This window comes from Plasmodium brasilianum, chromosome 12 (assembly GCF_023973825.1).
Source record: "Plasmodium brasilianum strain Bolivian I chromosome 12, whole genome shotgun sequence".
NCBI lineage: Eukaryota > Apicomplexa > Aconoidasida > Haemosporida > Plasmodiidae > Plasmodium > Plasmodium brasilianum.
The window spans coordinates 1,995,910-2,014,163 of record NC_090125.1 but is presented as its reverse complement, the minus strand read 5'-3'; the positions used below and the strand labels follow the sequence as shown (position 1 = coordinate 2,014,163).

The 18,254-nt window shown below is 23.9% G+C and overlaps 4 protein-coding genes across 4 annotated transcripts; 3 read left to right on the top strand and 1 right to left on the bottom strand.

The window, feature by feature from the left end:
* Window positions 1-812: 812 nt before the first annotated feature.
* On the top strand, window positions 813-1,439 carry MKS88_004413 (telomere length and silencing protein 1; the record flags this gene model as incomplete). Its single annotated transcript, XM_067217589.1, has 1 exon — window positions 813-1,439. One exon carries the CDS (start codon window positions 813-815, stop codon window positions 1,437-1,439), a length of 627 nt encoding a protein of 208 aa, XP_067072001.1.
* A 756-nt stretch (window positions 1,440-2,195) lies between these two features.
* MKS88_004412 (leucine-rich repeat protein) lies at window positions 2,196-3,275 on the top strand (the record flags this gene model as incomplete). Its single annotated transcript, XM_067217586.1, has 3 exons — window positions 2,196-2,276; window positions 2,427-2,971; window positions 3,152-3,275. The coding sequence occupies 3 exons, from the start codon at window positions 2,196-2,198 to the stop codon at window positions 3,273-3,275; spliced, it is 750 nt and encodes a 249-aa protein (XP_067072000.1).
* Window positions 3,276-10,049: 6,774 nt separating this feature from the next.
* On the top strand, window positions 10,050-12,398 carry MKS88_004411 (zinc finger protein; the record flags this gene model as incomplete). The annotated part of the gene is made up of 1 exon (XM_067217585.1): window positions 10,050-12,398. The coding sequence occupies one exon, from the start codon at window positions 10,050-10,052 to the stop codon at window positions 12,396-12,398; it is 2,349 nt and encodes a 782-aa protein (XP_067071999.1).
* A 1,276-nt stretch (window positions 12,399-13,674) lies between these two features.
* Window positions 13,675-15,553, bottom strand: MKS88_004410 (derlin-1; the record flags this gene model as incomplete). Its single annotated transcript, XM_067217584.1, has 6 exons — window positions 13,675-13,713; window positions 13,949-14,012; window positions 14,201-14,340; window positions 14,590-14,683; window positions 15,109-15,152; window positions 15,401-15,553. The coding sequence occupies 6 exons, from the start codon at window positions 15,551-15,553 to the stop codon at window positions 13,675-13,677; spliced, it is 534 nt and encodes a 177-aa protein (XP_067071998.1).
* Between the last annotated feature and the right edge of the window lie 2,701 nt (window positions 15,554-18,254).

Genomic DNA, 18,254 nt, shown 5'->3' with positions numbered 1-18,254 from the left:
ATCCTTTTTTATTTTTTTATTTTTTTTTTTTGTATATATTGACATATCCCTTGTATATATTAAAAAACAGTGATTAATAAACGTATATTTTCATTTTTTGAAGAAGAGAAAATGCGCACTTTTCTGGAAGCATGGCATGTGCACTTATACATATGAATTTTTGAAGTATATTATTTTTATGTTTGCCAGAAAGTAATTTAAAAGGTGTATATCATTATGCTTAAAATGGAAGAACACAGTAGTACTTTAATTTTAAGCCGAAAAGTTCAGTATATTATGTACAGATGAGAATTTTTATTGTTTTTTCTGTTACAGCTTTTTAAGCAGAGCAATTCTTGCTGCATAATATTTTCATTTAAAAAAAAAAAAAAAAAATTAAGTGAAATAATTGAAATTGCCATGGGAACGAAGGGCAATGAAGGTACTTTGTAAGATACACTTGTTTATAAACACATTAGCGAATGCTTAATTTTCATATGCTCTTGTAAAAAAGCCATATTCTCTACACAATATATAGCCTAGTATACATATATATATCTATGGAAATTGTACACATATGTATATATACATATATGTACAATTTAACAACAGCTGTTCCGATTCCTTGTACCTTAACTGCTTAAAGAATCGTAAAAAACATTTTAGCTATGGGGCTTGCTGTTCATGCTCAGTGAAAAAAAAAGGGGCAAAGAGGAAAGGACAAATAGTAAAAGAGCGAAGATCAAAAAACGAAAGAATAAAAGTTATGTGAAATAAATTATAAAACCTTTTAACTTTTGTTTTTGTTCCTATTTTTCTCCCCCGCCCTTATTATGATAAAGAAGCGAAAATTAAAAGTCGACAGTAGGAGTAAAAGAATTCCTTTAGAAAAAGAAGAAGAGTTAAAAACTAAAAGCGATGATAATAGTGGAGAAAATGAGCAAGAGGATAAACTATTCAAATTAGGAGCATCAAAGAATCTTAAATTACTTCAAAATATAAGATTGAAAAAGAAAGGAATAAATGCTGAAAACTTAAGTTATGAATCAAAAATATTAGAGAAAGATGAAAAGGAAAATAAATTATTGGAAAAACAATTTACAAAAAACATTACGGAAAAGGAAATAGAAGAAGCGCATATAGAATCTTTTATTAAAAATAATATGAAGGAATTTTTTGAAGAAGAGGAACATAAGAAAAAGAAAGGAGAAGATGCAAAAGAAGAGTCATATAAAGAAGAGCAGAAACAAGATCAGGGAAACACTATCAACGATTTGTATAAATTATCAGACCATTTAAAAGTTAAGAGTTCAATTAACAACTCGGAAAAGTTAAATTGTATTACAGGAATAACTGAAATGCCTTTACCTTTAGAAATAAAATTGAAAAATATTGAAGAAAATGAAAAAATCAAAAGAAAACTTTTAAAAAAAGCAAAATTTATGAACACAAAAAAATAATTTAATTTCTTTTTTCTTTTTTTTGTATACTTTTATAAAAGGAGCCTACTGATTAATTTTTACATATTAAATGCATATATTAAGAAGCAGTCATATTTAAGTGGATAGAAAGTTTGGAAATTATAAAGTGGTATAATTAATTAATTTGAATATTGGAAATTATCCATTAATATGATCATAGGAATTAAGTAAAATTTTATCGTAATGTACAAAATTAAAAAAAAAAAAAAAAAATTTCAAGTTAAAATTTTTGTCTATTTTTGAAAATTCGTATATGTATATGTTTTATTCATTTGGTGTTCTTCATTTTGTGCTTTTCTTTATTTTGCATTTTTCTTCATTTTGCATTATTCGCCCCTTTTTTTTTTCCTTTTTTTTCGTATCTTTTTACATTGTTTTTCTCCACTGAAACATGGTAACATGATGTGGCAGTTTTCTCTTATTCGTCCTACATTTTCTTACGTTTTATTTTAACCTTATAATTTGAAGTTTTTTTTTTCGTTAAAAATGGGCTTATTCTTATGTTGAAATGAAAATTTAATACAGCTGAATAAAGAAAAAGGCTATTATAATAATATTAACGCTTTTACACATTTATACACATATATATTTGTGTATTTTTTATGTATATATATATATATATATATATATACATATATGTATGTATACATATGTGTGTCTATATATATTCATATAAACACATAGAGAAAAATACCGAAACGTTCTTTATTGTAAGAGCATAAGCACTGTACAGGTATGGATAACTTCAATTCTTTAGATTTAAGTTACAAGGAATATGGGAATATGCAAACATTTTACGAAGCTAATGATTCTTTGGTAACTTAAAAATAGCTAAAATATTTTTAACTTCCCTGATTAATAATAAAAACATAGTAATGAAAAAAATTATAATTTTATGGTATATGCGTATTTTATGTGTATGAACCGAAAGGCATTAATATATTATAAAAATCTTTTCCTTACAAGAGTGGAGAAAGCAATGAGGAATCAGATACTTCTGATAAAAGAAAAAGCTTAAACGATAATTTAAATAATGATGAAAGCAGTAGGGTTGAAAAATATATTAAATTAGAAAATACTATAAAAATATGGGCTGGTACAAATGAAATAATTAATTTCAAAAAAAAGGATGTACTCGACTTAAATAAAACAATTTACAAATATAATAATAAAGAAATTAATGTATCTAATAATTCCAAATTTTTAAATATAAATAATAATAATTTAGATGATTTGAGCTTTTTGAATGATCTTTTAGGTCATATATATCAACAAAAAGGTATGGAGTCATCTATTAATTATTCCAATATTATATCATTAGACGTTTCTTTTAATAATTTAGTAGAAATAAATAATAACTTGCTTATGTTAAATAATCTTAAAATCTTATACCTACATTCAAATAAATTAGAAAACATTAACGAAATTAAGAAACTCCAATCCTTGCCCAAGCTAAAAAAACTGACAGTCGAAAATAACCCGATTATGGATCTATATAATAAATTTTATCGGTAATATATGCACGCTCAAATATGTATTATATACATGTATGTGGGTATATGTATAAGATACACTATTTCAATTAAATTTTCCAAACTTGCATGAACAAAGTTAAAGTCCACTCCTACGTTGAGTAAGTCTTTTTCTCTAATTGCGATAATTACATTTTTTCTTTAATGATATTTTTGCAGACCCTTTGTAATTCACTACGTACCTCAAATTAAATCTTTAGATTTTCATGATATTACTAAAGTTGAGAAGAACAAATCGGATATAGCTTTTAACACACACAAATACAGATTTAATTTGGAATGAATATTTAAAATTTTAAATATTTAATTTTTAATTAAAAATTTTTTTTTTTTTTAGCATACATCAGCTATTTCATTTATAACATCTTTAATTTCTTGGCCTTTTTTGCATTCCCTCGCACATTAAATTTTGTTTTTTAAGCTGTGTATGTTATAAGCAAAACGTGTGCGTATGTATGTTTGTATGTATGTATGTTTGTGTATGTATGTTTGTATGTATATATGTTTGTGTATGTATGTTTGTATGTATATATGTTTGTGTGTATGTATGTTTGTATGTATGTATGTTTGTGTATGTATGTTTGTATGTATGTATGTTTGTGTGTATGTATGTGTGTATGTATGCTTATAAATATATATACATATGTCAATAAACGGAACTACAGAAATATTTCCAAGGAGTTATGTTAATGTTACAGTCGTCAAATAAAATTAAAAAATACATAATGCATATTTGAGTTTTTTTTTTTTTTTTATTTCAACAATTTTTAAAATATCTTGAGCATTTTCAATTAAATTCGTAACAGTAATATAAGCATGTTTTGTATTAGAAATGAAACGAATATTGTTTTCTTTAAATTTATGTATAGTAAAATCCGATACCTTCGATCGCAGAAGAGAACATAATTTCGAACTTTTTGTAAGTTTATAACTACATGAATATATTTACAATTATATAACTAGCCATTTGTGTTTTACCATTTTAATTATTGTTAGACGATATTTTTAACAAAAAAAATGTCAACAAAAAAGCTTTTTTAACATGAACAAGCAAGGAAAATAAATTATACAGTAAACCGTACATGTGTGTGTATATATATATATAAGCACCCCATATATATACACACGTACACATCAAGAAGTACCTACAATATACCCAATTCAAGAAAAATGAGCTTGTCTTTATACTTATTCGTACTAACAAAAAATTTTAATTTTAAAATAGTACAAGATAGAACAATAACAAAAAAAATGTATATATATTTTTTAAAAATTCAAACATACGAAATTATATATTTTTTTCAAAATATACATGTAATTACAACGTTTGCATGCAAATAATTTTTTTCTTTTTTTATATTATAGCATGGACAATTACGAAATTAAAAAAAAAAGGAATTCTTTTACCTCAACATTTTTGCATGTGCAATTAATAATTATACATAAAAATTTGTGTATGGAAAAAAAGCATTTTCTTTTATTGATCATCAATTTCATTTAAGATTTATCTTTCAGAAATAATGAACCAAATAAAAAACGAAAAGTTTAACTAAAAAGTATTCTCACTGCCAACAGTAATTTTGTAAGAACTTCTAAATAATAAAGTCTTACTTTTTTATTTTTTCACTTAACATGAGAAAAAAATGCTAGCATGCATGTGCTTTTATACAAGTACAAATAATTTTGTTGAAAAAGGAAAAAAAAAAAAAACAATGGATTATTTGGTATATAAAATACCATAACTTATTGATTATATGTTTAAACCTTAGTCTTATTTATATTTTTTTTTTTATAACACACTTTTTAAATTTTGCTTAAGTATATATTATATGTATATATATATATCTCTCTCCATATATATATATATATATATTTTTATCAATTTTTAATGTTTTTTAATTGGGAGAACGCATTTAAAAAAATTAGACCATTACAAGGAATGTATTTAATGATATTTGGCATCTGCTGAACAATATATATTTTTTTTTTTACTTTTCGGTTTATACACGTGTAATTAGAAGTACTCTTATATTGTATGATTAACCCGGTGTACCAAACATGTGAAATTATTTATGTATATATATATATATATATATATATATATATTTACATACATAATTAACATCTCATTTGGTACGCAAAATTTCCGAAGATATAGTTTTGAGTAATTAATATTTTAGGAAAATACTAATACAAATAACGCAAATATGCGTGTATTTGTGTATGTACATGTATATATTACTTTTCTTTTTTTAGACATTAAATGTGATGATCTATATTTAGATGCAAGGAGTGTACACTCTGTTGTGTCTTATATTTTTACAATTTTTCAACAAATTAATAAATACTTTATAACTTAAAAATATTTTTCATTTTAATTTTTAATAATTTTTTTTTTTTTTCAATAACTAGTTAAATTTTAAAAATAAGAAATGAATTAAAGTTTTCACCAGAAGGTTCTTTTATTAATTTGTTTTTAATATTTGATCCTTTATCACATTTATACATTTGATCATATATATAAATATATACATATGCAGTTACAATTTATTAAAAATAAAATATATTAAACTCAATTCCTATAGCTCATAATTTTATCTTTTATAATTTTTTTGATTGTTTGATTTTTTTTTTTTTTTTTTAAATGGTAATGGGAAAATATAAAAAAACAAAAAAAATAACAAAAATAGAGTTAAATAACCATTAAAATATATTTGCACAAAAAATTTTATAATTTTTTTTTTTACTTATATATATATATATATATATATATATATATATATATATAAAAACTTTTATAGAAAAGGAAAAAAAGTTATATATGCTATATTTGTGATTTATTTTATGCATATATATAAATATACATATATATATGTGTATATATATTCATACACCGTACTTGGTTGATTTAGGAAAGCTTAAAAATATGTAATAAATAATGTCATTATACGTAAAGAAAAATAATATATATATAAACACGTAATAACATTACGAATGGACTTTAAAAATTTTTAAATTTCATAGCTAATGTCGCTGTAAATTTTTTTTTGACTTTTTAATATATAAAATATTGCTATATTTATTCTTTTTACAAAAATTACGAAAATTAATAGTAAATTTTAATTTTTATGCAATAAACGAATGCCAACATAACATAAATATAACGACGTCTATTTTATTTTTATATGTACATATATGTACACATGTATACATATATGGTGTAAATTCTATACCAGTTTCATATGAGGACATTTATTTGTTTGTTTTTTTGTTCGTTTCTTTATTAGTTTCTTTATTAGTTTCTTTATTAGTTTATTTGTTTATTAATTTTGTTTTTCCTTTTTAAAGTATTTAACTGGTAGATATTTAAGTTCAATTTCGCTTCTAATCGAATTGCACCTTTATTTGTTTTTTGTTTTTCTTCTTTGCCCCTTTGTCCTATTGTTTATCTTAATCTTTAATTTTCCCAAATTTCATTTCTTTTTAAATTAATTTAAACTTTTCAATTTTAACATTTATGCACTATAATATGGTGTATATATATATATATATATATATATATATATATATATTTTTTAATTTGAATTGCACCTACGTTTTATTTCGTTTAACGTAAATGCTTGGTAGTCATTTAAGTTTACACCATTTCCCAAAAAAACTTTTTTATATTAAACTTTTGTACACTTATGGAACACCTTTTTTAAGAATTACACGTAACCCACGATTAGTTTTTATTTACTATTTTTTATTTACTATTTTTCTATTTACTATTTTTCTATTTACTATTTTTCTATTTACTATTTTTCTATTTACTAATTTTCTATTTACCATTTTTCTATTTACTATTTTTCTATTTACTATTTTTCTATTTACTAATTTTCTATTTACCATTTTTCTATTTACCATTTTTCTATTTACTATTTTTCTATTTACTATTTTTCTATTTACTAATTTTCTATTTACCATTTTTCTATTTACTATTTTTCTATTTACTATTTTTCTATTTACTAATTTTCTATTTACCATTTTTCTATTTACCATTTTTCTATTTACTATTTTTCTATTTACTATTTTTCTATTTACTAATTTTCTATTTACCATTTTTCTATTTACTTATTTTTTATAATTTTTCTACACCGTCCTTTTTAATAAATTTTTCTTTTTTTGATTCCTACTTTATGTTTCATTAGATTATAAAAATTCTTTTTCGCTGTATAGACAATTTTAAAAACTAGTTATAAAAAAAGTGTAAAAAAAAATTTTTTTAACAGAATTTTAGATTTAGTACACACCATTTCGTATTATGTATTATATATACAACATAATAACAAGTAATTATAATAATATTTATATGGTGTTTTTAATTTTCCATAAACATTTATTTTTTAAAATAGAAGAAAACAGAAAGTTTCTTTAATATTTATTTCATTTATTTTTTGTTTTATCATATAAAATAAAAACTAATACATGTGTTATGTATAAATGTACATATTTGTAGTACCAGCAAACTACATATATATATATATACATATATATATGTAAACAAAGTTTTGAAAATTTGTTTAATTCGTGTATTGATTGGTTAAGTATAAGTAATATACAAAACTCATAAAATTATGTGATATATTTTACATTTATTTTACACCTTCATTTTACCTTTATTTAAAACAGAAGAATAATTGAGAATTTAAAAAATGAAAAAAAAAGTTTAATGCTACTTTTTGAAAACTAAGACCATAAAGATTTATTTTATTAATATTTAATTTTATATTTTTAACTATTTTTAAAAACAAGAAAAAACAAAATAAATGTAACAGAAAAGTAAATTTTATATATAGATATATATGTGTATGTATACAAGTATTGCATTAATTTATCCATAACGTATATACTAGTAAATGTTGCATTTGCATTTTAATAACTTCATTTATAAAAATTGTATATAATTATAAGTACCTCCAGTTTTTTATATTGCCCTTAATGCTAATATATATATATATATATATACATACATACATAGATTATCTAATTATTTGCAACTCCTAACAATTTGTCTTTTTAAGACTTATTATTCTTTTTCAAGCAACGTATATCCAAATATTAGAAAAAAATAAATTAAAGTAATCAATGTTTTAAAGAGTAAAAGAAAAAATATGTAAGTGGAAATTCCCTTTCATGAAAACCCATAGAAGTTTATATACAATTTTTGTTTTATTTTGTATTTTAAAATTTTTTATTAAAGTAAATAGAACATCTGTTATGTGTGTATAAATATAAACAAATACCTATATGTATATATGTTTGTACTTATATGTACAAGTATACTTTTGCTTTTCATCGAAATGTTGTGTACATGTTAGAACACGTTCTTTTTATTTTTTTAAATTTTATACAATTAAATATTTTAATACATTTTAAAAATAAAAAAGATTAAAAAAGTTATTTTATTTTATTTTTTTTTTAGTAATAATAGTAGTAGTAGTCATGTATGTTAAAACTTCATTTTAATAAATAGAAATTTGTATATTTTATAATACGTATCAGTTAATCTATATTTTGCCTTATGAAAAATAAAGAGTATGTTAACATTTTTATTAGAAACCCCCATCATACATTCACTTTTATGTTTCTATATAGTCCCTTTTTTTGTATATTTTGTTAACACAACATATAGTTTTAATTTACAATTTGTCTATTTAAAATTTGAATTTTTTTTAGCACCTTTTTTTTTTTTTTTTTATGTATTTATTTATTTAATTTTACTCAGTTGTGCTATTTTTAATTTGTTCTTTAATATTTCTACATTAATATTTCCTAAGGAAAATAGCGTAGGATTGATAAAATTTTCATTTTTCTTCTTTTTTCCTTTTTTTTTTTTTTTAATTTGTTTTGTATTTTTATGATAAATATAAACATTTGCACCTTAGCAGATTTTTCCCAGCTACATTTATGTAGAGATCTTACAAAAAGAAAAAAAAAAAAAAACAAATGCACGCATACATCCATAATAGAAAATACATACATATATAATACATACATCCATAGATACCTACGCCCATACCTGTGCATACATATTTGCACCTTGCACTACTACAGAAAAATTGATACCGTAGAAAAAGACACATCTTCCCTGACGTCTATTCAAACCGAATTTCTGATAAAATTAAAATTATCATTTGTTTACACCTTTCTATATTGTGTTTTTATTAAATAATGTATTCATACAAGTGCACGTGGGAAATATAATATATATATTTGTATGTATATATATATATATACATTTATACATACGTACATATGTATTATGCTCTTCTTTGTTATTTGGCGCATCTCTTTTTATTCTACGTAGATTTAATTTATTTTGATTAACTTTCAAATTTTAATTATTCGTGTTTATTTTAAGATTTATTTTTAAGTGAAGACTTGAAAAAATAATTTTTTTTTTTTCTTTCTTTTTTTTTTTTTTTTTTTTTTTTTTTTTTTTTTTTTTTTTTTTTTTTTTTGTCACGTATTTGTTTTTATTTGCAGCATCCATTAGCTTAATATAAAGTTTATTGTTTAAATAATATTTTTTTGGTTTTACTTTTATTTTGTTCCTTTTATAGATAATAAACCATATTAACTATTCATATATTTTATTTGGATAGCTCGTCTTATTGCATACATATGTATAAATCTACATATGTATAAATCTACATGGGTATAAATCTACATGTGTATAAATATTATATAAGCTACCTATGCGAAGATCAAATTGAAGAGAAAGACAATAATATCGTAGTACTTTATTTTATTTAATTTTACATTATATATTTTTATTTTCTTCAGTTTTATTTTATTTGGATTCATTTTGCTCTATTTTATTTTTGATTTAGTTTTACTTTGTTCACTTTTATTCTGTTTTTTTCATTACGTTTATATTTTTGTTCATCTCTCCTTGTTTATACCTCTGCAACTGCTGCTATTGCTCCTTCTGGTGCTGGTGCTTCTCTCCCCCTATTCCCTAATATATATATATATATATATATATATAAACATACCTTTTACCTCTCGAACAATGGTGTATGCAACTCTGTTGAGTGAAGAGGACCTCAGTCGCTTTCGAACAAAGCAATGCAAAAGACTGTTGAACGGAGGTTGTAATTTCGGACTAGATAGATGCCAATATAGCCATAACGAATTTTGGAATAGAAGATGTCCCTTCTATTTAAGTGATACATCTTTTATTCGTTATATAACAGTAATGTGTCCAGATGTAGAAACAAAGAGTGATGGTTCAATAAACAGTTTATGCTTAAGAGGAGGTGAATGCCCTTTTGCACATTCGTCTGAAGAGATTTTATATCATCCGCTTTATTATAAAACGAAGAGATGTGAAGATTATAAGAAAGGATCATGTAATACTTACTACTGTCCATTTATTCACGGTCTAGCTGAAACGAGAGTCCCAGGATCATATAAGTTACCTTTTACTAATGGCATTAACATACCGAATATACCGAATATAATTATCGTTGATAAAATAGATATAAGCAATAAGAGTAGTTGTGTGTCCATGAATGACAATAATAAGTATGTGAAGAATGGTTCATCAATAATTAAGAAGAGAAGTGATTTACTTATAGATGATATGACGGAAAATGAAACTAACTATAATAAATTAAATTGTATTGCATTGAGTGCTTACTCTTCTAAAGATTCTATATCAAACAAAAATGATTCATGTAAAATGAGTGTTTGTAAAGATTCTTTATCTTTTAACGAGAATTTACTAAATTATTCTGAGGAGGATATAAAATTAAATCTATTTAATCACAGCCCTCTTGACAGAAGCTTACACAGGTATACAGGAAAAAATGAATTAATGTATTCTATTAATTCATTTGCAAACTATGATAGCAGTAGTATTGGTAACAACACAACAACAATAAGTAATATAAATAGTGTAAGTATGAACAACATCGGAGGTAGTATCTACAGTGGAATGGGGAATGGGTTTGGAAGTGAAATAGAAGTAAATGCAATCAATACTACTGTTCTGAACAGTATCAAAGGGAATGTGAACACACTTAATAATACTCGTCGTTCTCCTAGTATGATGAATTGTGCAAATTACAATGAGCTAATTTGTAGGGAAATAAATGGAATTGGTAATAATAATACATCATCAAAGGGTAGCAATGACTTATCGTCCAAATCAAATTTGTGTGCTAATTTTACGGATAAGATATATACCAACGAAAATTTTAACAAAAGCTTTAACATTCTAAAAGATAAACAGAATTATTCAAGTTGTAGTACAGCTGAGCATGAAATTAGCTTTAACGAACAAGAGGTTACAAGTGATGATGTAATTGACGATGAGGAAGACGACCTAGAAACTGATGAAAATTTAAATACTCGAATTTCAAATAAAAATAAAGATGTAGACATAATAAATAATAATGGCAGTAATCAATTCAGTTGTAGTAGTAACAGTTTGGATGAAGATAAGCATAGTAATGAAGTTAATCTGTTAGAAGTTATTAAATGTCTGAAAAGTTTATATGGTAAAATTATTAAGGGAAATTTAGTCTTTTCTCCTGAACAGTGGGATAATATTGCCCAAATTACTTACGAAATTATAGGTGTAGTTGAGTTCAATAGGGTTTTAAAATTAAAGAGAACTACAGACAGAACGAAAAATTATATCTATAATAGGAATAAAGAATTTACTTTCGACAAGTTGAAAAAGATGGATATAAATACCAGGAGGATGACGGGGAGTAATAGTCAAGGCACGAAGGGACAAGATGGACATGAAGAAGGGTCAGCAGTTGTTGATGCAAACCTATGTGCAGATTTAGTCACAAAAATGGGTGCACAAATAATAGGGGAAAATGTCGATGCAGGTACAAAAGAGGATATAGATGTTGATATAGATGCTGGAATGGATTCGGATAATGATGCGGACGTAGATATGGAAGTAGAACGATGGAACCTTGCAAATCAGGAAGAAGTACTGAAAACTCCTAAGGGACACATGTACGAAATTATGGAATTTGGCACGGAAAAGGATAAAAAAATGATAAGTGTTCAATCGGATAATAAAAGAGAAGAAACGAATGCTATAAATGGTACAACGGATATTACAGAAGAAGGTTATTTAATAAATTTATATAATGAGAAATTAAAAGAAAATTATTTAGGGGAAAAAAGTGAATTAGATTTACTAGCCATGAAATCGAAATTCCGTACGACTCAGTTAAACTTGAATAACGAAAAGACGAACACAAAAGATTCTCATTTTTTGGAATATTACAACTTAAATAAAAACAGTTTAAGCTTTACAAAAACGAAGGATAATTGTGAAAAAGCTTCTTCACATCAGCCTTTCATGTCTTTTTTTTCATTTCTATCTGAGTAAAAAAAATAATCCTGGGGAAGCCAATCATCATATATTCATGAGTTCAAGAGGAATATTTAAAAATTGGAAAAAAAAATAAAATAAAAAATTAACTGGAAAAAGATATAAAAAAGGGAAAAGTAAAAGAAATATAGAGTAAATTCGTGCATTAAAGTGGGAAATTTTTTTTTTTTTTTTTATTTTTATTTTGTATATACCCTTGTAGGGTTGTAAAATATACTTACTTATAAATATGCATATAATGAGTTATTAATTTATGTATAAATTTGTACATTGTGAATCTTGCATTCGCAAAAATTTTAACTTGAAAAAACAAAAAAAAAAAAAATTGTAACATGATATAATATACCATAGTATAATGTAACATAAGTTAACAGTACGTGACATAATACAACACTAAATAACATGATATAACTCAACTTCTATCAATTTTAAGGAGTACACAATAAATTGGAAGCATACGTAAATTTCCTATTATTTAAGTCAAATCCTATATGTAAATCTTACTTTAAAAGAATTAAGGCATAAAATTATAAAGACAAAACTGCAGAGGTGTAATTAAGAAAAGGTCGATGTGGCGAGAACGCGCACATGCCTGTTTATATACACATAAATTTATATATATATATATATATATATATATGTGTGTATGTGTATTCACGCATATACATATATATAACTAATATTTTATGTTCCTTAGCTTTTTTTTTTTTTGTACCATTTTTTGGATATATAATTTTTAATGGTCACGTTTGCAAATTTTCAAATATTTTTTTCGTTTATCAAATTTTGTAAAATTTTTGTTCTTTTAATAACTGACCTATTAAATAATATGTTTAATTTAATTTGGTAAAAGGGAAAAAAAAATTTTTAAATATGTAAACCAAAAAAAAAAAAGGGGCAAATACTCAAACAGATGTTTATGAACGCAGCATTATTTTGTTGTTGCGTGGGTATATATACAAATATATATGTACATATTTTTGTGTTGCACGTATATAAAATTAAAATTATTAAAATATCGCAATGAATTTTTATTCTCTTTTACTACTGCAGATATAACACATGTGTGTGTATTTAAAAAAGCTTACATAAAAAAACAATCACTTTAATTATATAAGCATCATTATTTAATATAGTAATAATGGGAGAGATAGAAAAAAAAAAAAAAAAAAAAAAAAGGGAAAAAGACTACAAACACGTTACTATATTTTTAATTTTTTAAAACAAATACCTAATTAAATGAACTATGTAAAATGATAGTTAACTAAAACTATTAATCGTTTCCTAATTTTCCTGTTTCAACAACCATTTCCTAAAAAAAAAAAAAAAAAAGAACAGGAAAACACATACATGTATACATAAATATATATGTATATACGAGAAATATGATGGCAAAGTGCCCCTTATGGTGGTAATACAATTTTCAAATTGAGCTTTTTTTTTTTTTTTTTAACTAACAAAACTTGTGGTGTTTTAAATATTTGCGTATTCTTTGCTATTGGCATCAGGGGAAAAACATTCGTAAAAAAAAAATACACATGCCCAACTAGTATACCGAAAAAATTATCATTAGAATTATAATCAACAATTAATGACAATAATGTTAATACCCTAAGAAGGAATATAAAACAAAAAAAAAAAAAAAAAAAGGTATAGAACATAAGCAAAATAAAAATAACAACATTAAGTATACAAGAACAAACAGATATATACATGTGAATATATGGAACACATATTATATTATCATTTTGATGTAAAATAAGTATATATATATATTTCAAATATACAAAAAGAAATACCATGGTAAGTAGGAAGCTCTAATAGTAAAAAAAAAAATAGTTAATCTTGTTGAGGAGTTGTTCTTGCTCCAAACATATGTGATTACATTTATTATGCAACTACTGTAGAAATATACACCTCCGAATACATACGATACAGCCTACGGGAAAAGATATGTGTAAAAAAAAAAAAAAAAAAAAAAAAGGAAAGAAAAGAAAAGAAAAGAAGATTATATTAAAAAAATATGGATGTAATGGATAAATAGTACTGTTTTTAGAATATTTTAGGTTTGTTAAAACGTTTCTCAAAATATTTCGTCATTTTTCATTATGTGTTTATCTATATTGGAATATATCGCATTTCACAGTTTCGTATTCTTCATCATTCAATATTTTTCAAAATAAATTACCAATAACATTAAACAGGAAACAATAATCATCCATAAAAAGTCTGCAGAGTTGTTCCTGAACGTTACATCCTCTAAAGAACTGCAGTAGTAAATTCTATAAAATGAATAAAAATATATCACACATTAAGTATAATATATCATATATCATTTTCCGTTAAGTCATAAGGGGGAAGTTGGGGTAATCTCTAGTTCGTGCGCCATATGTATCATTTTCAAAGACGCTTTTTCGCATCTCTTACAGTTTAAGCACATACATATGCGTACGCACAAATACAGTAATGGGCATACAGGCACAAAAATATATACAAGCATATATATACATACGCATATACATACACGAATACATATTTACGTACACACCTACATACACACATACATACCCCCATGCACACATAGATGTATACGTATACATAGTGAAAAATATATGGGAGAGAAAAATAAAGATAAATTTTCCTTTTCGATTATATTTTGAAAAATTTGTATAATTACAGAACATAGGTATCCCAAAAAAAGTGTAACCCAAAAGATCCGAAATACAAAAAACAGGTAATGAGTCTCCAGTACTACAAAGAAAACGAGCAAAAAAAGGTCTACATACTTTTGCATATAAATGATAATACATAAAAATTAAAATTTACGTAATACTTTACATTATATTCATCGGACGCTATACATGTCGAAAAGGATTATACGCATATATATATATATATATATATAAATAAATATATATATATATACATATACATGAAAAGTATATCTATTATCTATGTTACAATGTAAAATATATAATATACATCATAAATAAAGGTACCTGATGCTCTGACAATACCAAGTTCCAATTCAAATACAAATTCAAAGGAGATATAATATCAAGCGAGCATAAGACCATTAAAATTGATGAAAGAATAAGATATAAGCGAGTAATTAAGGGAATAGTGTTTAATAGCTCACCTAGTTGAACCATTTTTATTTTCTTTTTCGCTCTATTTTTCTATTTCCTTTTCTATTTCCCCTTTTTTTTTTTTGCCCTTCACTTTTTTTCTTCCCTTTTGCTTTTTTCCCCTATTTTCTTCTTTTTTTCTTTATAAAAAAATTAAAGTTTTTTCGAAATTTGTGCTCGTCATGTATTTCATATATTATCTTAAAATTACATTTTTTCTTTCACTCGCATATATACATATGCATTATAAACATATACATCAAGTACAAATACATCATATATAAATTACATACATACTCATATACGTACACATATACATACGAATATCTGTATATACATACGTATTGTATATGTATTATGTATGTTTTATATTCACATATATTAATAAGCTACTCGCTTTCTCATTTAACTTAATTTTAAAAAATTTTCAAAAAAGAAAATAAATGAGTAAGGAAATAGTAAAATTTTTTTAAAAATAAATAGAGTTAAAATACGAAGCGGAAATGAATATTCGAATTATAACACAATAGCACAAATTTATCATTAAAAATAAAACGTTTGATAATATTTTTTTCTCATTTTTTACTGCTTCCATTTTATTTTTAACTTAATATTTTTCGTTTATTATTTTATTATTTTGCATTTTATTTTTTGCTTATTATTTCTTTGTATATCAATTTATTTTTTTTTTGTCCTTTTGTTTTTTTGTATATTCATTTGTTCTTTTGTATACCCATTTGTTTTTTCGTATACCCACTTAATTTTTTATTTGCTTTTTATTTTTTTTTTTTTTTTTTTTTTTTTTTTTTTGTTTGTATGACTGATTTTTTATTTCTTCAGTGGATTATTTTATAACTGCACAGAATTTCAAAGGGAAAATTGTATAAAATATTAAAGTACATGCCCATAATATATATACATATATATTCATATGCGTGTATATACGTACATGTATGAGTCGCCATTCCTTTATATGTCCTCCCCCCTTTTATGCATATAATGTATAAATATATAAATATATAATATATATATATATATATATATAATATATATATAATAAATATATATTACCTTTTGTTGAAAATGTGAAATTAACTTCATCTGTACGCATGTTAAGTGTATATCTTGACAGGTACATATTCATATATATTTATATATATGTACATATATAATACATGTATGTGCACATAAAATATGAACATATGTGCATGTGTATATATGGACACATATCAGGTTTAAATTTTCAGAAGTTCTTGCATGAACAGTTATGGCTGTCTGCAATTGCGTTCCCTTAATATTCTCAATAACGAAAGAGAAAAGGAAATGTGAAAAGAGAACATGTAAAAAAAATTATACATTACCAGTGGTAAAGTATGTCGTAGTGTTATGTATTTTAAACATATTTTTTACCAGTTTAAGGTACTTAAAAACAAGTACAATTTTAAGCTCCCAAAAGGGCATAAACATGTAAAAAAAAAAAAAAAAATTACAAATACAAATACAATGCCAATCGCAATATCAGTAATGGTAATAACAACGAGTAAAATACGAAATTAAATTCAATAATTAGAAAAAAGTTAAGTGGGTGTAATTTAGTATAGAAATCGTTCATATGCAAATTTGTGTTTACATGAAAAAGGAAAAGAACGAATAGCACATACTTCCCCAACTCTATTTTACTATTATTTATTCTTTGTCTTGATAATTTTCATTTTTGTTAATTTTACCCCCAAGCACGAGTTGCCGGAAGGAGTGTAGTGTTATATAGGGACTACTAACTTTTAAGAATAATTTATTCTAGATTCACTGTTAAGAACCTTAGATGACATTTATTCGTTTCGTGAGCATATGCATATACATATATCTATATCTATCTATATACATATATCTATATCTATCTATCTATATATATATATATATATATACACTTTTATGTAATGAAGTAGTGGAACAAATGCCCATATATATTTGACGACTTTTATTTTTTCTATTTAACTATCCTTATTTTTCAGTAATGAATTGAGATCACATGAAAAGCAATACGTAGGACCTGTAAAAAAAAAAAAATAAAATAAAAAATGGGATAGGAAAATGCAAAAATATAAGTAAAAAATGGTAAAGAAAAAAGCAAAAAAAGTAAATAAATAATGGGGAGAAAATAATACATGGTCTTAAGGAGAAAGAGGCAAAGTAATAATAATTATATGCCAAAGTGTGTACCTCATATCGCATTAGTATTGCCTTAATTAAAACGGATATTTTTAGTTCCAATTTTGCGTAATTTGAGAGTATCACGCCTTCAGATGTAATTATTAAACATGTTATGTATAAGAAATCCTTGTAATTAGTTATACCCAACGACTTTATTTATTGCTTCCTGTTTAATGTTTAATGACGAATGTTAATTTTTTATTTACTACTTACCCTTTCGTACTTTTTTTTTGTCTTTTTTTTTTTTTTTTTTAATTTATTTGTCTGTCTAAGTTCGCATTTAACTCATTCATTTTCGGAAATTATGAACCCTATCTATCACAATGACATGCTTTCTTTTTTTTTTTTTACCCGTTTCATTTATTTTACGCTCTTTCCTTTTCTCTCGCATTCTTTCCTTTTTTATTATTTATTTTCATTTGTCCCCTTTTGAATGTACTTAACTCCTTTTATTTATTATCATAGCCATTTTTACCCTATTTTTATCCTATTTTTTCTTTTTTTTCTTTTAAAT